General features: G+C 38.7%; 1 protein-coding gene across 2 annotated transcripts; it reads left to right on the top strand.

The window, feature by feature from the left end:
• The first annotated feature begins 178 nt into the window (after window positions 1-178).
• On the top strand, window positions 179-21,083 carry xpo1b (exportin 1 (CRM1 homolog, yeast) b). 2 transcript variants are annotated; one of them, XM_067455546.1, is made up of 25 exons: window positions 179-2,041; window positions 3,708-3,839; window positions 5,873-5,974; window positions 8,181-8,253; window positions 9,355-9,416; window positions 9,497-9,541; window positions 9,689-9,870; window positions 9,985-10,033; window positions 11,651-11,770; window positions 12,030-12,158; window positions 12,256-12,414; window positions 12,505-12,702; window positions 12,796-12,934; window positions 13,042-13,223; window positions 13,309-13,465; window positions 13,738-13,901; window positions 14,034-14,168; window positions 14,280-14,463; window positions 14,926-15,032; window positions 16,290-16,484; window positions 16,687-16,855; window positions 16,962-17,096; window positions 17,510-17,669; window positions 19,104-19,200; window positions 19,557-21,083. In XM_067455546.1, the coding sequence occupies exons 2-25, from the start codon at window positions 3,714-3,716 to the stop codon at window positions 19,701-19,703; spliced, it is 3,216 nt and encodes a 1,071-aa protein (XP_067311647.1). In that variant the 5' UTR covers window positions 179-2,041; window positions 3,708-3,713; the 3' UTR covers window positions 19,704-21,083. The 2 variants fall into 2 exon arrangements, with proteins under 2 accessions (XP_067311647.1, XP_067311648.1); XM_067455547.1 differs by lacking the exons at window positions 179-2,041; window positions 3,708-3,839; window positions 5,873-5,974 and adding exons at window positions 6,673-6,726; window positions 6,914-6,980.
• Window positions 21,084-22,688: the final 1,605 nt, after the last annotated feature.

Genomic DNA, 22,688 nt, shown 5'->3' with positions numbered 1-22,688 from the left:
AAAACACAAATGGACATAACAAATCCAGTATGGTCCAGCAAGGTGAAAAGGTATTAAGTATTATCTAAATGTGAAGACACACCCACTTTGTTCATTAATTACTAATAGTTGTATTATAAAACCTGCAGTAACGAATTCAACATTGATCTTAAAAAAAAAAAAAAAAAAAAAAAAAAAAAAAAAAAAAATCAGCCTTGGGGTTTTAAGAAAGAAGGTTGCCTGTGATTCTTGGAAAGCAAGTTGACTTGTATTCTAGAAACTTCAGTACTGGCATTGACTTTCAGTTGTGGAACAGTTCATATACATCACTTTACTCTCATCTCAGCAAGGGACTTTCATCATATTCACGCCTTTTTATCTTTTATTACATGTAGGCTAGTAAATATGAATCTGATCCACTCAACATCAGCTGACTGTCAAATTATGACTGGACCCATTAAATGCAGAAAACTGCAACACTAGTGTCTGTTTCAGAATAAAACTGAAGACCAGCTGTCACTGGACTAAAGGTTCACCTTTACTTGATCTGTTTGTTGGTTAAGGCTGAGCATATAATTTACCAAATTACTGGTCCTAAACTGCTGTAACACTGCTCATTTGGTTAACCATTTAAAAGGTGTGTAGAATGGGCCATATGCTAGACTAGAGAGAAACACTGTCAAATTTTTCAACATGTATAAAGTGCAGGCGTGACCTTGTGAAATGTAACAGTTTTATGAAAAAATGCATAAGCGTACATGTTTGGTTGATAGTTTTTTCTCTCTCTCTCGTTCTTTGTTTAGTACAGACACTACAGTAGTTTGCACACAAAATCCAGTATTTTTCCATCAACTGACGTTTAAGTGGCGTTGAGTCACGTGACTCGCAAGGAAGGGGGAGTAACATGCATGCGTTTGACGTCCATTTGAACCCCACACGGCCAATTTATCATTATGTTTTCGGTTGATTCAATGTTGATTTATCGTACAGCACTGCAATATTGTAGTTAATTTCGCGGTAGTTAAGTTTATGGAGACAATCACAAGCCAACTGTATCAGGCTCTGACCCATGCCATGCGTATCATACCCTGACTCTGAACAACCACTCCCCTTCGTGGCTCGTGGAAAATTACCAGCTTACAATCAGCACAAGTGCAAGCTCCAACATCCGCCTCACGGACTCGGTGTCCTCGATCTCCTTCAGTCCACCGTGAAATTATCTTTCCGAACATGTATACAATTACCAAGAGGCCACTGTTGTTAAATATAAAAAGCGGATCGTTTAAATCTCAAGAAGGATATAAATGCGAATGTTATCTCTGAAGAGTCGCGCAACATACCTATTTCAGAACGGCAGAACTTGCATTTCCCCAAAATTGCAACAAATAAACAAAATAATACACGACCGTAATATTATCACAAATTACAAGTCCATCCTGCACGCAGTTTGCCTTCTTTTTCTCCAATCGGGCGGAGCAGTCGCGTGGGCGCCCAAAAGAGTTGAGATTGATTGACATGCACGCTGTCCAATGGATCACTGGCAAGGACGTGCTTAGCAACGCTGCAGCCAATAGCAAGCCCCAATGGGCGTGACGTTAATCCAAACTTTTCGCGGCGCCATCGGCTGAAAACTAAACCGAGATGGAATCTCCCAGTCTGAACCGGTTTCAACCGGTTACGAGTTTGTTGCTTGTGAGAAGAAGAGGCACAGGCTCAGTCTCTAATACCGCCCTAGTGCAAAATATACTTCAGTACAGAGCACATTTCTTTATTAAGGTTAACTTTGTTTCGTAAAATGAACCGGACTGAGAAAATACTGAACTCGCCGTGATTGTTGGTGCGGAATTCACATCCTAGTGGTCCTTATACCAAGCAAGTAGCTCGTGTAGTCTTCACAGAGGAATAACGTTAGTGTGGCTGGCCAGTCAACGGTTCATCCTAAAGCTTTTTTTGCCAGAAAGCGTGTACAAACAGGCACCAGCGATACTGGATCAAATAAACATAATTTTAGCAACTCTGGCTGACAAGCCCACCTTCTTTCTCTCAAAGGCTTGGACTTTAGGTAGGTAAATATGGGGTGAAAACTTGAAAACATAGCTAGAATTGTTTGGGTTGGTCTGTGCTCTGTGGAAAATGACGATGCTGTGAGATTGTTTAGAAATGCATAGAAATTGTACGTATGAAGGTTAAGGTCGAAAGAAAGAAAGCGAAATGGCTTTGCTGCTGAGAGGCTTTATGAGGGATGTTGCGGGTGTGTTGCGTGATGGCTCGTGTTCAGCACTGGTGTCACGCTGGACTGAATAATGTATCTGGGGTTTCTTCGTTTCGTATAACTTAAATATCGTAATATCTCACAACCATCACAAATACAGCAAGCTACTAAGTGCTGTCCATGAGCATAGCCAAGGGTATCTTGTTTTAACGAGCAAAATGCAATTGTTAAATGCATACAGGACAGTTCAAAATGTTGTAGCATTCATTTAAATAATTAACGGCATATAAAATGCAGAATACAATCCTATTTCTTACCTGGTTTACTGCTAGTAAAACCTGAAGAGCTTTCAGGTGTAGGGTGCAGAGCATGGTGTTGGTGGGAGGGGTTGCTCCGGAGTCAGGGAGGGAGATCCTTGCAAAGTCACCCCCGTAGAAGTCATCCGAGACGGGTGTAGACGGCTAGAAACATCGGTGTTTGTTATGGAAGGGGCGTTCGCTGGAACGTTTTTAACGTCAGTTGCGCGCTAAGGCACAACGTTATGGTTTTCTGTCCATTTAAGCGCTTTCTTATGACATCGTGCATACGTAATTGTTGCCACATCATGAAACACCATTGTCAGGGCATTAAACGCACAAACGTTGGTTAAACAACCAGTTAGAGAATAATAAACATCGTTCGCATCAGTTGTGCTCCTCGGCGTGGATCTCGGTCGAGTTGTTTTGAAAACGTGTGCATGAAATCTGCTGATAAGTAGCTCTATGTTGTGATACAGATCCTATTGTAGGAGTTGTAAGTTACTTGCTTACTGAATGAAACAAGGTGTGGGAAAGGCGGGCAGATCAACAGGTTGCGCAGTACTGAGGACTAAGTTGTGGCACCATCACTTTATTTTGGCCTGCAAGACTCGCGGTCTCACAAAGCTTGATTGTGTCGTGTCCAAGGAAATTCTTGAAATGTCCTTTTTTTTCTTCTTCTTGTTTTGATTCTTGGCCGTAATGCTTACCTCGTTACGCAATAGTTTGGCTCTAGGGTGCCAATTGAAGTAGCTTGAGCATTGGTCATTCAGGTGTCCTTCAAACTGTGTGATTGTGTGTGTGCGCACTATAAAAGTCTCGTGGTCTTACGAAAGTAGGGAAACAGTCTGTAATTCAGAGCGCCCGGTACCGCCTCTTGTGTTATATGTAAACAGAATGACGTCAGTGAAAGGGCTGCCTAGCACGTGGTCTCATTCAGTGGATAATGGCCTGTATGATCACGAGCCCAGTGAGTGGCCCTTGTTTTTCGGACATATCAGGATGTGCAGAATGCAATCATGTTACCTTTATCGCACCACCACCTATCCCATTGTTATTAAGGATTGAACCCTCCAGCAGGCATTGGTAGGCCAGGTCATATAAGGCTTTTTGGATGGTTGAGGGAGGGGGTCAACGGTCAGCTGTTTGGATTTGTGTACCCAAATGTTAATTTCACATGACTTTGCCCCTGCTGGATGTTTCCTCCCTGTTCCCCACAGAGCTCTATGCCAGCAATTATGACAATGTTAGCCGACCACGCAGCCAGACAGCTGCTGGACTTTAACCAGAAACTGGATATCAACCTGCTGGATAATGTGGTCAACTGCCTGTACCATGGGGTCGGGCCACAGGTAAGGAAGACCATTTCACAAATCTGTGAAATATAGTACCAAATGTAAGTATGTGTGTGTGTGTATATATATATATATATATATATATATATATATATATATATATATATATATATATATATATATATATATATATATGCTGCTTTAAATGCATACAAATGTTGTTAATTATTTAATCTGAATTAATTGCAAATCAATTTTGACTGAGAAATTATTCCAAAAGATCATTTGTGTTAAATGAGAAAAGCATCAATAAAATAAAATGTCTATATGTTAAGATTTGTAAATGATTGAGTTATTGAGTCATTCATTCATACGATTCATTCATTCAGGAATTAAAGGGTTATTAGTTCACCCAAAAATTAAAATTGTCTTTAATGACTCACCCTAATGTCGTTCCACACCCATAAGAATCCCAGAGCTTACTGTCCCTCCATTGAAAATTTATGTATGGTATACTTTCCAGAAGGACCAGAAAGGTAATAAAAACATCATCAAAGTAGTCCATGTGACATCAGTGGGTTAGTTAGACAGTACCACTTCATGTAAAACACACACCTACTGTGATGCTCCGATACACACAACAGTTCTGCTGTGGCTTTATAGGAAGGATATGTCTTTTTTTGCTAAAGTTGCCAATATTGTGTCTAAAATGTATTAAAATATTAACTTCTTGTTTTGAATCACATTTGCACTTAATTATCACATTGAAACAAAAACAGCCCTGGTGTGATATTGCTAAACTAAATCATATGAAATAATTTTGAGACAGAATTGTACAGGTGCATTTTTTGCCCCAATATTTTGAATTTTAGCGTTCTATATGCTTCGTCACGCATTCAGTTGTTCTCCTGCATCTGTTCATCACCAATCAACTGTAAGATGACCTACATAGGTCTGGTGTCTTAATTAAATCTACAGTCCTAATAAAATTGTAAAAAATATTTTGTAATATTACTGTTTTTACTGCAAATTCTTAATCAAATAAATGCAGTCTTTCTGAAGTCTTCTTAATAAAAAAAAATCTTACCAACCCCAACTCCTTACCAACGTTGCAAAAATCAAACAAAACACACCTAGAGAATGCATACACTGCATGATGTAGCCTTTTTGGTTTTGGTTAGACTATTGCATGTGCACATTTAGACTGCATGCTTAAATTAAAGTGCAGCAAAAATGCCCCTATATGACTGTTTGTCTTTTAGGGTATTGTTATAATATGATATAGTTAAGCAATCACACAAAGAGGGTAGTTTTCCCCCCAAAAATATTAGCACAATTACAAATGTGATATTGATTTCAAACAACAGTTTAATGAACAATTAAGTGACTTTAGACACAATAATGCCTGTTTTGATCTATTCGGACTGTTTTGTGTCGCTGAGCAACACACAGCTGTGTTGTTAATGAATGAATCAGTTAATTTGAACAAATTGGTTGAATTAATGACTCAATGATTTGCTCATTAACAGTGACATCATTTAAAACATCAAAACATTATTTATACATGTGTAACTGCAGATTAAATACATTTGTCACCTCTGAGCTGTATTGTAAATACAGCACATCTAAATGCCACTTCAGATGCAGATTCTGTGTTTACTGCATTCATTTGATTAGTAACAGCGCAATCATTTCATATTATTCTAATTGAATAGGCTACATTAATTAAGGTAAGACAAATGTGTCCTTATAAAGGTAAAAATGCAGATAAAGGTAAAATTCTATTTAAACTAATTGGAAATTTTAATATTATTGCTGTCAACTAACCACTGCACAAAATATGAAGAATAACAAAAACTTTTAGGAGTCAGCTGTCCACGGCAATCCTAAACCTGCCAAGGTAGCAGGACAATTACACACTCTTTGTCGACAAAAAAACAGAAAATATTGATATTATTTTTTGTAAATACCGCACACCCCAAAGTGTATGTATATATGTGTGTGTGAATACTTGTTAGTGTATGCTTTGACGTCATTAATAATTTGCCATGGATTAGTTGTTTTATAAAATAAATGTTTTTCCATTTCAGCAAAGAATGGCCCAGGAGGTGCTGACTCATTTGAAGGAGCACCCAGACGCATGGACGCGAGTTGACACCATTCTAGAGTTCTCTCAGAATATGAACACCAAAGTAAGCCAAGTCCCAACTTACTCTGGTGGAGGGTCATGGTTTCTATACTTTGAGGAAGATCTGATCTCTTATCACACATTAAACAGGAACACAATTATTTTGTTTTCTTTTCCTGTAAACCAGAAAGATTGCCATATATCACCAAATACTAAGTTCTTAACTGTATTAGGGTTGCTTAGCATCATGTCAGAAACAGATTCCTCTGTACACATATGAGATCACATTTTCCTACACCTCTCCTCACAGTCCTGTCCTGGTCAAGCAAAGTCAGAGTTAAAGTTGGTGTGTGAGGATCCTCTGTTGACAGTAAAATACCTCAGTACCTTCATCTGTACAAATGACTGACTGTTTGAGGTCAGGATATATAAAGCACCTGATCCATGTGATCCTGAGCCATGAACTTTTTTTTTAATATTCATGAGGGATCCTGAAACACAATCTCTGCATTGATAAACTACACACTCCCAGAGTCTGTAACATTTGTTTACTTTGTAGTGTATAGACTGAATGTAAATCATTTGTGAATAGTGTAGTATTTGGGATGAATTGTCTTCCTCCGTGTGTTAATAGACTTCCTCAAAGTACTGCTGACCCAGTTTGCCGTCTGCTTGCCTTTTAAGATAAGATTGCTCTTAACACTCTGGTCATTACTAATGTTTGAGTTGATTTATCAACAGTATCTGTAATGTCAAAATGATAATGGCCCAAAAGTGAGGGCTCTAGAAGAACAGACAGGAAAAAATTCAGAGCAGGTAAATTCTTTGAATTTGTCTAAAATCATCAAGCAAAATACAGAAAGAGCTTTTTGAACATTTGGCTTTTTGCTTAATTTATTCACAGCCTTTTTGTAGGTGAAAAAGCAAACAAAAGACAATTAATTGAAGTTGTTCATATTTGATATTAATCACAATGTTCCATTATGTTGATTGCTTGTAATAGGACGAAAAGGGGTGTGTCTTCCTGTGCACCTTGACACAGCTAGGCTTTGGCGGCAGGCCTCCACAAGGTCTACCTTTTCATTCCCTTACTCTCAATTCTGCTGTGCCTCCATTCACACTGCACATGCCTCATATGGAGCTGAGAGACGGCAGGGAGATAGGCAGGCAGTTTACCCAATTTTGTTTTTACCCCAGTCATGGATGGTAACAGTAATTTCCACTGTAGGGATCATCAGTGTCTCTGTGTGCTGTGGTACCCCAAGCATTTCTCCTCTACCCTAGCCTACCCCATTTTCTTTCTTCTCTTGACCATGCACCAAGAAATCTTGCAACATAACATTTGAACAATAAAGACTTTGCGTGGTGTTGCAATGTTTTTCGCCTTGCCTCTTTTTTTTTTTTTTTTTTTAATCTCTGAAAAATTAAAGGTGAAAATATCCTGGTGATTTTAGAAAATGAAATCTGTCTGTATGCAAGTAACCTACTTCTCCAGGCCTCACCTTTAATATCCTCACACAGTGTGTGACCTGTATTCCCTGTTTTGCTTTAACACATTACCTTTTTGCTTCATGTTTTTCCTCTTTCCACATTAATCCCTACAGTCGAAATGCTGATGATCCAAATAACACTAGTGATCATGACAAGGACACTATTGCACCATGAATACCCTCTTAAAAGCAGCATGGTAGCAGTCTTAAGGCAGTCTATAGACCAAAACCTGTGGCTCGTCTTGCTGTTCCTGAGACCCACACCAGTTATTGGTGGAAACATTAGTGTCGCTTTAAGACAGAAAAGGGTTTGATCCTTACTTCACCAATGGGAAAACATATCTATGATGATTAAAGACTTGTGAGTGGCCATTGACTCTTAATAATCCTTCGGTTCTTTTTGTTTCCGGTCAAAGTTGTTGCGTCGTTCCCCCGAGCTGCTTGCTTTGTTGTGGCCGAGCACATATTCAAACCATTAGCTTTCACATTCTGGTGTGATATGGCCAGAAACAGCAAAACTTCTACAGAATCTCATACAAACATTGCATAGTTTTTATGGGGATTATGGATTTTTTGTTTTGTTTTGAGTTTGTAATTCTGCATGATGTTTTTTTCAATCTGAATCCATTTGAAATAAACCAAAGAATGTGTGCAAATATATTAGGCAGTCAAAGTTAAGAGCAATTTTTTTTGTTTTCCTTGTTTAACGGTACAGTTCTGGCAGATTAGCTGTTTAAAGCTTGGATCCTTAAATCTTGATTTGTTCTCTTGGCATTACAGTACTATGCTCTGCAGATTCTGGAAACGGTTATTAAAACAAGATGGAAGATTCTGCCCAGAAACCAGTGTGAAGGTAAGACTGACTCACAAGAATTCCCCTTACCACTTTGAGATAAACAAGTAATTCACAGCTCAGTCTAAATCGATTCATAAGTCACAAGCAGCTCAAATGCTGGATTTGAACAAGTGGTTAAGGGATCATTTAAATGTACAAGTAAACATTTCACTCTACAAAACATTTCAAGCACATCAACACATTCATTTGAGTCAAGTGAGTGATTGCCAAGTTGAGCTGAATTTCCCCCCTTTTAAAAATGCACGGAAGGTCGTCGGCTCAGCTTAGGTGTTCATCTGTTTCCAAAAAGACCAGAACAGCACTGTAAAAAAGATCACATGAAGCGGAAAACATGATGTAAGCAGCAGCTATAATTGATAGATAAATCTTCACTTAGATATTTTCTACACCATTCAGCTTAACCAACATTGATGTCTCAACAACATCCAAAGTATGTCTCTGTTTAAGCTGACAGTCTACACCCAGCAAATTGAAAAGGAAAAAAAAACATCTTAAACAAAGTTAAAGGAATAGTTCACCCAAAAATGAAGATTGTCATAATTTATTCACTCTCAAGTTGTCCCAAACCTGTATATATTTCTTTCTTCTGCTGAACACAAAATATATTTTGAAGAATATGGGTAACTAAACAGTTGATCATGGACCGCATTGAGAAAAAAAATACTATGGAAGTTAATGTGGTCCCATCAACTGTTTGGTTTAAACTATCCCTTTAAGAGTTTAGTTGGTTAGAAGTATGGTTTAGAGGAGGTATAATATTTAATGATTAAAAAATAAATTATGTAAATGTTATTATTGAACAGTAGTTTTATCATTTAACATTTCAAGTTAAAATATTTGTATCATTATATAATCGATGTTAATTTGAGTAGTATTTGTTTATTTTTTATATTTTACTTTCAAGTAGCATTTTTTGCTTTTGTTTCTTCAAATGTAAAAAAGGCAGCAAATCATTAATATGCTGAAGCAGATCTGCAGATGAACAGACAGTAACAAGTCCTCTGAGACAAGCTGCTTCCATCTGAATGAGAGCTCATGGGGTTTTGTGCTGTCTTACTGCATTGCATTGACGCTCTTCACTGCTCTGCTTTATTCCAGGCATTAAAAAGTATGTTGTGGGCCTCATTATCAAGACATCATCAGATGCAGCCAACGTTGAGGTCAGTGAACATCCACGTATTTTGTTAACTGTCGACTAATGGTTGCTGTCTGTTTCATGCTATGCTCTGCCTGCTTTCAGAAAGAAAAGGTGTATATTGGAAAACTCAACATGATATTAGTACAGGTGAGATTTGTTTGATTATTTTTCTTAGTGCACATTAAAGGGATTCATAGCCATTCACAATGCTGATGTGGAGGCATATATTTGATGACTGCAATGGAAATGTCTGTTGTTACCCTTCATGTAATTTGATGATGTGTTTGTGTCTAGATCCTAAAGCAGGAGTGGCCAAAACATTGGCCTACATTTATCAGTGACATTGTTGGAGCGAGCCGCACCAGTGAGAGCCTTTGCCAGAACAACATGATTATTCTGAAACTCCTCAGTGAAGAGGTGTTTGACTTCTCCAGTGGCCAGATGACACAAGTGAAAGCCAAACACCTAAAGGACAGGTGAGACTGCATTAAAAGTGAATAACTCATAATTTATGGTGATTATTGAATGAAGCCATATTGACATTACTTGGTCTTTTTAAGAGTCTGTATTGTTTTGTGATCCATCTGCAGCATGTGCAACGAGTTCTCTCAGATATTCCAATTGTGCCAGTTTGTGATGGTACGTATTGTTTTCTCTCATAAAAAAAGAGATGTTTTTGTTTGTGAAGGTAAATGCAGACTTGCTCTTAATCATTCAAATGCTCTCCTAATTCTTTTTACAGCTCTTCTTGATTATTATGAAATTATTAACTTCAAATGCACATCCATTTGTCTAGCGGGTTTAAAGGGGTTATGAATATTATTGAACATAATATACTTTTGATATATAAAAGATCATGGCAACATAATAATATCCTGTAAGTTTCAGAGCTGAAACTTCCTTGTTACCAGGCTCAGAAAACGATTGATCTCAGAATGTGCCTCATCTTAGGATCATCGTGTGGGGAAACACTGCCTCTACAGAATAAGCACGTCCAAATCAGTAGCCCCGCCCACCGACTCATGGAGCTGTTCGGATCGCCCTAACAAGCAGCAATAAAAGTTTTGAAAATAGTGTTGTCAAAACTTTCGACCTCGATACCAAATCGATACTGAAATGTTAAAAATGTGACGCTTCGAGCGCTGTTGAGCTGGAATCGTAAACACATCGGACTGGTCATTGTGCTCACGCATTCGTCGGATGTGCCTGTGATTGGCTACAATGATCAACACACGGCAGCAGTTTATAAGAACACAGAAGTGTTTGAAAGTGTTTTGAAATTTGGAGCAAGAAAGATTGAAAGCTCAAGCAGGCTTCAGCAAGCGGACCGGTAGGCAGATAGACACCTGCATTCAAACGCTCCGTGTGTATCTGTGCAAGCGCTCTGAGAAAAGCGTCATTGATGAATTTTTACAACAGAATTTTAACTAAGTTCCAGCTCGTGTGGGGAAGACATTGTTCGCGTGTTCGCTTCATTTCACTGCATGAACATTTGTAAACAAGTCTCAGGTCCAGCTGAATCTGCAGACATATTGAGATTAAAACACAATGTTGTGCCTTCTATATCGGATGCGACAGGAATGGTGCAATACACTTATGTGAGTAAAACATATTTTTATATGTAATAGTAGTCCCGGGGCTATGTGTTTTCCAGACAGGCTACCAAAACTTAAGCCTGTCGGCAGGCTGTTGAATCTCAAATAGTGAAATAATATTCCTTTCTTGATCTGGGCGGGTGTGTGCGGTTCGTGCTTACATCCACTGATCGGGCGGGCCAAGTAATACAAAAATGATATTCCAATCAATCGTTTACGAGCCCTGTGATCCAGAGAATCATTCCGGTTGCCGCTTTCAAAACAATCCCTCCCTCATGTGACTGACAGGGGAGCTGAAGCTCATTTAATATGCGAATCTTATCCAATCCTAGCCGTGAGTGTTTACTACCAAGTCTCCAGTGTGGCACACTCATCAAAACCCAGCGTTCAGGAGAGACTCTCAAAACCAGTGTAGAAAATAGCCTGTTACTTATTCATTATGATGTTTTTGAATGTAAAAACCACATGAACGTCATTAGATTGACCTCAGAAAACAGTATAAAAAATTGTTTAATGTGGCAACATCATTTGAAAGAAATGTCACATGAATAAAAAATTGAAATTTAACCAAAATTTTTGATTATGCATTAAACCCATGTTAATGGAGATGTTATTATTGGCCTAAAGGTGGTTGTTGTTGTTTTTTTAATACAATTTTTAGGAAAATTCCCAGAATGCCCCACTTGTGCATGCTACCTTAGAGACTCTGCTGAGGTTTCTCAACTGGATTCCCTTGGGCTATATCTTTGAAACTAAACTCATCAGTACTCTGGTGTACAAGGTAACATATCTGGAGATATTTTAGTCTCTTACAGACTTTGTGAAAAACTAGGATGATAGATGACCGTTTTTTTTTGTTTTTGTTTTTCAAGTGTTCCAGACAATAGTATAATGACTATATTTATAGTTTATGTATTTATTTGTTTTACAGTTATAGATTAATGCAATAACAACTACAAAGACTGTATTATTTTACACCTACAAAGTATCAGTCTTTGAGGTAATTGTTGACCCCTATCCTCTATTGGGCTGATCTGCAGTTTTTAAACGTGCCGATGTTTCGCAATGTGACACTGAAGTGCTTGACTGAGATAGCAGGAGTCAGTGTCAGCCAGTATGAAGAGCAGTTTGTCAGTCTCTTCACTCTGACCATGATGCAGCTCAAACAGGTAACCTCATCTCTGGTCTAAAAATCCAAGTATAATTCCAATATACCAGTTGGTTTTGGGCCAGTCTGATGTTCTTTTTCTTATTTGTGTGTAAAAGATGCTTCCACTGAACACCAACATCCGGCTAGCATATGCAAACGGTAAAGATGATGAGCAAAACTTCATTCAGAACCTCAGCCTGTTCCTCTGCACCTTCCTCAAAGAACACGGACAGCTAATAGAAAAGAGATTGAACCTCAGAGAGACGCTTATGGAGGTACACACATACTGAACTTGGAGAATCAACCTTAGTCACTTTGCTGATTGGATGCCATTGTGTTAAGTCCTGGTTTGTTACTCTGTTCAGGCTCTACATTACATGTTGCTGGTGTCAGAGGTGGAGGAGACCGAGATCTTTAAGATCTGTTTGGAGTACTGGAACCACCTTGCAGCTGAGCTGTATAGAGAGAGTCCTTTCTCAACATCCACCTCTCCCCTGCTCTCAGGGAGTCAGCACTTTGATGTACCGCCCCGTAGGCAGCTCTACCTACCTGTGCTGTCTAAGGTTAGCTCACATACACAGAATTCAAGATGAAATTTCCCCTTAGATGGTAATTTTAGTTAGAAACAATAAGGTGTTTGTGTTACTGTTTTGCAGGTGCGTTTGTTGATGGTGAGCCGCATGGCCAAGCCAGAGGAAGTGCTGGTGGTGGAGAATGATCAGGGCGAGGTGGTTCGAGAGTTCATGAAGGATACTGACTCCATCAACCTCTACAAGAACATGAGGGAGACACTTGGTGAGCGTTATGCTCCTCTGCACTATGAATGCAAAGTTTTTGCATTCATGTTTTTGGCCATCTGTGTTTATTATAAGTGTCATCATATTTCTCTCTTGCCTCTCCAGTCTATCTTACCCATCTGGATTATGCTGATACAGAGCGTATTATGACAGAAAAGCTTCATAATCAGGTGAACGGTACAGAGTGGTCCTGGAAGAACCTGAACACGTTGTGCTGGGCCATTGGTTCCATCAGTGGAGCAATGCATGAAGAGGATGAGAAGCGGTTCCTTGTCACAGTCATAAAGGTACAGAAATCTTAAAATTAATGTAAAGAGTTAAAGTCTTGTAATAGAAACAAGAGCCTTAACAATGTTCCCACATCATCTACAGGACCTGCTGGGTCTATGTGAGCAGAAGAGAGGCAAGGATAACAAGGCCATCATTGCCTCCAACATCATGTACATAGTGGGACAGTACCCACGGTTCCTACGTGCGCACTGGAAATTCCTGAAGACTGTCGTCAATAAATTGTTTGAGTTTATGCATGGTGAGTTGCAAATGCTTTGAGCCTTAGAATAGAATCAGAGATTTGCATCTGTGTTACAGGTGTGATATCTTTCAGTATGATCTTTAAATAAAAGCAGCTTTGATGTCAGATTTAATTACGCATATACAGCATGGGCTGCATTTCAATCACTTATGGAGCAGCTCGGTAGTGATAAATAAAGTTGAGCTTCTAATTTTAGCTTGATTTGCACACAAAAAAACCTTTTGCATCAGTTCCTTTACAGGTACATTTGAACTCTTTATTCTTTTTAGAAACCCATGATGGAGTGCAGGACATGGCATGTGACACTTTCATTAAAATAGCCCAGAAGTGCAGGAGGCATTTTGTGCAGGTGCAGGTGGGAGAGGTGATGCCCTTCATTGATGAGATCCTCAACAACATCAACACCATCATCTGTGACCTGCAGCCCCAGCAGGTATCAAATAAACCCCATCTGTCTCAGTTAGCCCACTCCACTGACACATTACGCTTGAATAAAAAATATAAAACATTTGAGGAGAAGTTCTTTCAGCTCTGCTGGACTTGAGTGGCCATTTGATGTTCACAGGTGCATACGTTTTACGAAGCTGTCGGCTATATGATTGGAGCACAGACAGACCAGGCTGTACAGGAACACCTGATAGAGAAGTACATGTTGTTGCCTAACCAGGTGTGGGACAGCATTATTCAGCAAGCCACCAAGGTGTGATGGTTATATTTATTTATTTTTTTCAAACGGCAAATTTTGTTCAATTAATCTTTTTAAACTAATTTTTAAGACTGACCTTAAATTGATGCTATTTTCCTACTGCAGAATGTGGACATCCTGAAAGACCCGGAGACAGTAAAGCAGTTGGGTAGCATCCTGAAGACCAACGTTAGAGCGTGTAAAGCCGTGGGACATCCTTTTGTAATTCAGCTGGGTCGCATCTACCTGGATATGCTCAATGTATACAAGTGCCTCAGTGAAAACATCTCTGCTGCCATCCAGACCAATGGTGTGTTTTTCTTTAGACAATCATGTCTCTGTACTTTTCAGATTGTATTATCACATGTGTTTAAGACAAAGAGTAAGTTTAATTCTAGAGTTACCATATCCATGTATATATCATGTGTGCGTATGCATCTCTGTTGGTTGTCTCAAAATGAAATAGATCTGCATTAAACCTGAAGTCAGTCTGATTGCACAAACTCACTCAGCTGTAAGACAAAATGCTGTGTGTGTGAACAGCGGTCCATTACAGGGCTGTCCGAGTCTCTGAGCAGCTATATATAGCATTGTAGCTAGAACAAGTTTAACTAAATAATTGCCTAAAGAAAATTCTTACTAATGAGAGAGTCTGACTTTCTCTGAATACTTAACACAATGGCATAAACATTATATAAAAGTCTGCACTCAAGAACCACAAGTGTTATGTTTATGTCTGTTCCTTTAATTTGTACTATTTATTTTTTTCTAGGTGAGATGGTGACAAAGCAGCCTCTCATAAGGAGCATGCGCACGGTGAAGAGAGAGACTCTGAAGCTGATCTCAGGCTGGGTCAGCCGCTCCAATGACCCACAGATGGTGAGACAAAAAAACAGCGTTTAGGTAGGGATGTACCGAAATGAAAATTCTCGGCCAAAACTGAAAATGCTTTTAAAAAATGATTTATTTCTTATTTTGAATTACCCTTTTTTGTATCATTGTTTTAATATTAGACTTTTTGTGAAATTCAGTCATTTTAATGATACTGAATTTAAGAAATACAATAATTGCAATAAAATAAATAACCACCCTTTTATTAACATATCAGTGTTTATTCAGCTCTATGCAACAGATGTAACAGATTTAAATTTTTTGACCAATTATGTGTAGTTCTTCGAAGTAAATATTGTGTAGTCCTTCGAAGCTATTATTATCAAAACATGTGAGCAGAGCAGAGCAAAGCGTAGCATTGATTCAGTTCACGGATCAGTGAGCCAGAGGGTAGCGTAATTTCACCAGTGTTGCCCAGCACGGCTATACCACACTATATTACAGCACAGTATGGCGAGTGCAAACAGAAACAAGTCTACAGCGATGTAGAAACTTCATGTCTGTGAGTAATTTGAGCAGACTTAACTTTTCCGATGAGCATAAGCTGTACATGAGTGGAGTGGAGTGAGACCTGAGCGCTAAACACTAAGGGGCAGCATATATTTTCTGCCTTTTTTTTTCTTCTTTTGGCCAAAAAAAAGAAATGCCATTTTCACTGTCTGAAATTTCGGTGCATCCCAACTTTTAGGCAAAGGGTCTGTATGGAAAATATGGTCGAAAATCAAGCTGTTAAATGTTAAGTTGACATACTCAATCTTAAACTGCATTCTCTGCATTCTACAATTTATAGATTTAAAAAAAAAAAAAATCAACAAATATGAATGTAGCTTATTTTTCAGTGTGACAAATTATATAAACCAAACTTTAAAATGTTCTATATATTTTTAAAACTGTCACACATTTAAAGTTAACTATTGATGGCAAGAAAAAAATATTAGAAATTGTGACCGGATTCAAGATATGAACTTTCCCTTACGCATTCAAATATTTTAACTAAAATCTTGTTTTTAGAGATGTTATGCATCATGAGACTTTTTTTTTTTTTTTTCCTTAGCTTAAGGATTTTGGGTCTTGTATGTTTGTTAGATCCAGCATTTCTGTCTCTGTGCTGCAGATAATTCTGTTATAGGTGCTTCAGGTCTGTCAGTCTGGACCTGTTTAGATTAAGGCTGTCCTTACACAACACACTCATCCGCTCATCCTTTAAGCCTGTCTGCTCATGCGTGTTTATTGTTCGTACTCTAGGTCGGGGAGAACTTTGTCCCTCCGCTGTTGGATGCTGTGCTCATTGATTACCAGCGCAATGTCCCAGCAGCAAGAGAACCGGAAGTGCTTAGTACCATGGCAACAATCGTAAATAAACTGGGTGGACACATTACTGGAGAGATCCCTCAGATATTTGATGCAGTGTTTGAGTGCACATTAAACATGATCAACAAAGTAAGCTGCAATTATGTATCCATCAAGAGTCTATGATTTAAATATTTAATATTCTATCGACATGTATTATTAAAACCAGACTGCATTTGTTTATTTTTCTGAAGAATCTTTTGAAATATATCTATTGTTTGGAATTTCAAAGTGCATAATATTCTTTATTTTTATTTGTTTATATTATAATTCATAATTTATTTTTGTTTAGGACTTTGAAGAATACCCCGAACATCGGACGCATTTCTTCTACCTGCTGCAGGCGGTGAACTCTCACTGTTTCCCAGCATTCCTGGCAATTCCACCAGCCCAGTTTAAGCTTGTGCTTGACTCCATTATATGGGCTTTTAAACACACAATGAGAAATGTTGCAGACACTGGTGAGAACAAGGATGCATTCATCACAGCTAGATGTCAGATTCACCCAAAATCATTTATCATAATATGCATATAACAACTGTTTGTTATAAAATGTATGTCATGTAGGCCTTCAGATTCTCTACACACTGCTGCAGAACGTGGCGCAGGAGGAGGCAGCAGCTCAGAGCTTCTATCAGACATACTTCTGTGACATCCTACAACACATCTTTTCCGTTGTCACGGATACATCACATACAGCCGGTCAGTACTGGCCACCCCTCCCCGCTCTCATTTTTTGCCTGAACACTGTGTAACCATGCAGGCATCATGAATGTTAAGGTTTTTCCAGATGAATCATTAAAATAGTGCAGAAGAATCCATTTAATGAATTAACATTTAATTTAAATTTCTAAAATTATTGTTTTATAAATTAGTTTTATGAATGGTTTATTATAATTTTATATAATCAAAATATGTATATTATATATATATATATATATATTTTAAAACTGCTCAGATATTTTTCTGATTTATATCCAGTTAAAATAAGTTATAGCCACCTTGTTAGACTGTTCTTATTATTTATATGAAAAAATATATATTTTTTTTTAAATTGACATGATTAAATCTGTAAATGACTTGAAATGTTCAACCTCTGCAAATTTGCCATGCAGGTTTGACCATGCACGCTTCTATTCTGGCATACATGTTTAACCTTGTTGAGGAAGGAAAAATCAGTGCAACTTTGAACCCCACAAACCCAGTAAACAACCAAGGGTTCATCCAGGAGTATGTGGCCAACTTGCTCAAATCAGCTTTCCCCCACTTACAAGAGTGAGTATCCTACAAACTAATGCTTCACAAAAACTTGCGCACACTGAAGACTGCATCTGGATTGACTGTATGAAAATGTCACTTTTATAATTATAGTTGCTTTATATCTTAAATATAAATGTCACTTTTAGAATTATAGTGGCTTTATATTGTAAATATAAATGTCACTTGGTTTGAGATTTTGTTGTGTAATGTAATGGAAAATGAGACGTTACAAAACATTTGGGGCTATTGTATGTTCTTGGCAGGTGTTGTCTTAACATGTGCACTTATTAAAGAACGTGCAGGTTAAGTTCATTGCATTTGGTTAAATTTTACACAACATATCTTTCAGCTATAAGTTGTGTTTTTCCCTCTCAGTAGACAGCTTGCTCTGAGATTTATTAGTAATGTTTTTATGTCCAGCAGCCGCCTTTTTTAAATGCTTAGGACTGTTTATCTAGTTGTATTAGGGTGCGTTCACACTTGTCATGTTTGGTTCGATTAAAACGAACCCTGGTGCGTTTGCTCGTTTAGTCGGGTTCATTTGAACATATGTGAACGCTGCCATCCGAACCCTGGTACGCACCAAACAAGCAGACCGAGACCGCCAAAAAGATGGGTCTCGGTCCGCTTCCAAGCGAACTCTGGTGCGGTTCAATTGATATATGAACGCAACACGGACCAAAGACATGTAAACAGACCAAAAACTGGACGTGATGTCACAAGATTCGACCCATAGTCAGCTGATTTGACGACGCGGAAAGATCGGTGTATCCAAAATGAGTAACGTTAACGTTAGAGGGCAAACGTGGAGCAACGAGGAAGTGCCTCATCAATATTTGGTCCGACGAGCATGTTTCGAAAATGCTAGAAAAAAACGCACAAAAAGCATACCTGGTTATTCTCATCAAAGGACCCATGTTGCCCATTATTAGCAGGTACAGACGACAGAACGGCCGTCTCTTTTCTGCACAACGGAGGAAGTCCTGCTGCCGTTTTGAACATTTTATGAGCTCTTCATGAGTTCTCAGCGGGTAAAAATAATGCCACACGCATAAAATGACCGCGTTTAATCCAGCACAGCTGTTTTGAATGTTTTGAACATTTCATGAACTCTTCATGGGTTCTCAGCTGGTAAAAATAATGCCATATGTACACGCATAAAATGATGGCGTTTAATCCAGCACACAGCATTGTTTCGAATGTTCGGTAAGCGAGCTCCTACGTCATATAAGCCGATCAATCAGGTTGTGACCGTCTCCCTATGCCTTTGGTTCGGTTACTTTAGGTTTGCTGTTAAAAATGCCAGTGTGAACGCTAAGCGGGTCAGGACTATGTTTTGTTTTTGTTTTTTGGTCCGGACCAAACTAACCAAACTAACCGAACTACAAGTGTGAACGCACCCTTAGTGTTTCCTTTCTGATTATATGTTTGTTTTCTTTTTCTTTGTAGTGCCCAGGTGAAAGTATTTGTGACCGGCCTGTTCAGTTTAAACCAAGACATCCCAGCATTCAAAGAACACTTGAGGGATTTCCTTGTACAGATCAAGGTGAGCTATCTATCCAATGAGAACCGTAATAATAATTAATGGTATGATAATGGTTAATTAAATATGTTGTCTTTGTAATGTGCAAATAGATCTGTTCAGTAGAAATAGTGTTTATGTAGATGAGAGTTTGTGGGTTGAGGAAATGGATATGGCTTGAGAGAAAGCGTGCCGTCCCTTTGACCTTTAAGGGATCCTGGAGTATGGTGTAACTATATGGGTCATGTGGAGTGCACAGGGACAGAGGGTGTGTGTGAGATGGAGAGAGGGCGATTATGTCAGAGATGACAGCGCCCTGGCAGAGCAATCGTGCAAGCAGAACCCACAAAATGCTCACACGTTTCTTTGTGTACCTGCAGGAGTTTGCAGGCGAGGACACCTCTGATCTGTTTCTGGAGGAAAGGGAGGCTTCACTGCGTCAGGCCCAGGAGGAGAAACACAAGCTCCAGATGTCTGTGCCTGGTATCCTCAACCCTCATGAAATACCAGAGGAGATGTGCGACTGAGTTCGCATGCAAACACACAGCACACACACTTCGCTGACTCCTAAACAAACTAAACACACAACTAAAGCGATGTTGTGACTGCTCTTCTGTGGGCCAGCTGTGTGTTTTCTCAAAAGTGTGTGTGTGTGTGTGAGTACTTTAGGCTCTTCCTGTGAGGAGGTGATTTCTGCACTTGGCTGTCTCTTGACCAAAACAATGCCAATACGTAAACGATACCGTCACCCAGTGGCCCTATTTGCATAGTACGCGTTTCATACAGACACTTTTATGTATTACCTTTCCATTGTTAACTGCTTACGTTTGGTCACTGTAATCCGAACGGTGCATGAAGTGTCACATCTGTACAATTAACTCACTTGTGCTGGCTTTTTTTTCCCATTGCTCCTCTCCCCTTCTATTTCCTCCTCTCCTTCCACATAATGTATTTGTTTATGTATAGTATCATGTATAAAGACCAGAGTGCGGTTTGTTGTGTTTGCAGAGAGCTGTATGTGGTCTGGCAGCGGGTAGATGGTACCTAGTGTCAGTGTGTGGGCCAATGAGCAGCACACCTGATCCAGCCAATGAGAATGTCAGCGAATGTCTGTGATTGGTAAGTTTGCAGAGGTGCTGTGTGCTCATTGGCCAGCATTTTGTGTGTGTTGGGAAGCCAGAAATGGCTCGGGACTAAAGTAGCTCTCAGCAGAATGTGAAGCAGATCGCTGAGTTGAACGTTATGATAGATGCTGTTGTGGTTGTGAGTGGGACTTCGAAGCGGCGCTCCGTTTGCTTTTACTACACAGTAGTGTTTATCAGCCCTCTATGTGTTTCATATCAGCATCACTGTACAGCATCTTTACTACCATGGGAACATGCAGATGTTTCGTCCTGTTTTGTTGTGGGTGTGCGAGCGTGCGTGTGTTGTCGCTAAGCCGACATCAGGTTTTTTGTTTTCCTCAATGAGGACGGTTGCTCCTTTTGTGAGCTTTCATTAAATTGAAGTTAAAAAAGTGGTTGAAATATTTATGGGTTCTTGTAGGCTACACCTTTATAACTGCTCATGTTAATTCACTCAGAGACTGCTTTGGAGTTTTTCCGAATTGTACTAATTTACATTGTTTACCATGCTGTAGTGCTGCAGGACACTACTTAGAGCAAAATAAATCTCAGTTTACATTTAATTTTGTATTTTTGCATTTTTCATTTTTAACTTAAAGTCCTGTCAAAATAGAACAAGATTTTTGTTCAGAGAAAAAGACCTAAATACCAACATTCTCATTAGAAAGAAGAATGTACCAATCCAAATACTGATGATCAGTGGTGAATTTCCCCTTTACTCTGTGTTGCATTTGTTGTGAATCTTTTTGAACTGATTAAAGTTGGAAGAATTTTATAATTCTGTCTGATTTCTCTTGGGTTTGTTCTTTCTTTTGGGTAAATTCATAGCTGGAGATCTAAAGTACACTACAAGGATAGTTTCAAATTTCAAAAATGGTATTCAACCTCATGTGCACTTTCTGCGAAACACAAAAAGATATTTTAAAGAAAAAACAAAAACAAACAAAAAAACATTGGTCTATAAACGGATAGTCCGTAAAGTCTCAGATCCAGTGTTGTTTGCCTTCAAACTATCTTCTCAGTGTTCATTTACTATTAGTTTTTATTAATCCTTAGTTTGAACTAGCTTTTCATTTTTCTTTTTTATATTTAAGTTTAGGTTTTAGTCATTTTATGTACTTTTTGTCATTTGTTTTTTATTTATTTTTTATTTGTTTGGCTTTCATTTGTTTTTAAGTTTTAGTAATTTTGAGACAATTTACTTAACGTAAAATTGAAAGAATTTTTATTTCAGCTTTATTTCAATTATTAAAAACTTTTTCATAGTTTTAGTTAACACAAACACTGTCTCTAAGAAGCAAGAATGTCAAACTGGTTTGGAATGACGTGGGGGTGAGTAAATGAGTAAATGACATTGAGTGAACTATCACTAGGCCCAACCTCCCTTGAGAATTACCTCACATTTCTAAAACTTCTCCTCATTTACGTAAGGGTTAGAGAACCCTACCCGGCTTCCACCTGCTCGGATCTGGCAGCTGAGATCCATTTCCGCACTAATACTTCTCCAAGGCTGTGGTTTAAACAAACCCTGTCATCCACTGAGTTCTATCCGTATCCTGCTGTTTAAACAGATCTCAAGAGCGATGTGACTGGCACGGAAGAACAGTGTTGAGTTTCTCCTCTGGTGCAGTTTCCTTGAATCGTGCTGCTCTAATATGCACATCCCAAGAATCACATCTCGTTTTGTGTTCTCACGCGTGATGCATAAGCAGACGCAGGTTTCATTTGACATGCCGTGACAGTTGTTTGAATGTAGCACTGCTGTTTGTTTCTTGCCTGTGCCACATCCCGCACAGCTCTGGAGATATGATTCATCCAAGTCTCTGGAGTTCCCAGAGAATGTGTTTGGGTCTAGAACTTTCAGAAAACACTCAAGTGAAGTTCTGAAGCCCCTGGGGTTCTATTGAAGTTCTACAACCCTGAGCACTCTAGAACTTGGGTTGGAAGCTTTTAAACTGTCTCTGAGCTGTAGCTGGTTATAATCTATATCCTGTGAGATTGTGTGACATGTAAGATGCCTGCAATAAATTCACTACCAAGGAAAGGTGAGCCCTCTCTCCCCCTGACCCACTTTGCAACCGGAATCCGGTCTGGGGGGGTTCCAGCAGAACTACTTTTACAAATGCTGTTCAAAGGTCAATCCAGTCCACAACCCAAACTGGCAGCTTAGTTTATCAAAACCAGTTTAGCATTTTTTTTTCTAAAAATATACATTTTAATATTTAAAATGTCAAATGTTTGTTGTTTTTCAAACGTGTGTGTGTGTATATGTATACAGAGCCCTCCACTAATTGTAATAATGGGCCACTTTCTATTTTTGTGAAGCTTATTGGTTTTACTCATTGTGATGAATAATTAAGGGAATTTGGCCTTTGTGTTACCTCATAT

The sequence above is a fragment of the Pseudorasbora parva genome, chromosome 10 (genome assembly GCF_024679245.1).
Source record: "Pseudorasbora parva isolate DD20220531a chromosome 10, ASM2467924v1, whole genome shotgun sequence".
Classification (NCBI taxonomy): domain Eukaryota; kingdom Metazoa; phylum Chordata; class Actinopteri; order Cypriniformes; family Gobionidae; genus Pseudorasbora; species Pseudorasbora parva.
Note: the sequence above shows the minus strand (reverse complement) of the source record. Positions and strands in the feature narration are given on the sequence as shown.

Bases quoted from the DNA above. Each gene is read 5' to 3' on its own strand.
- xpo1b (XM_067455546.1), top strand. From the start codon at position 3,714: ATGCCAGCAATTATGACAATGTTAGCCGACCACGCAGCCAGACAGCTG. The intron at 5,975-8,180 runs GTAAGCCAAGTC...TTGGCATTACAG, and splicing joins CTCAGAATATGAACACCAAA to TACTATGCTCTGCAGATTCT. The intron at 9,542-9,688 runs GTGAGATTTGTT...GTTTGTGTCTAG, and splicing joins TCAACATGATATTAGTACAG to ATCCTAAAGCAGGAGTGGCC.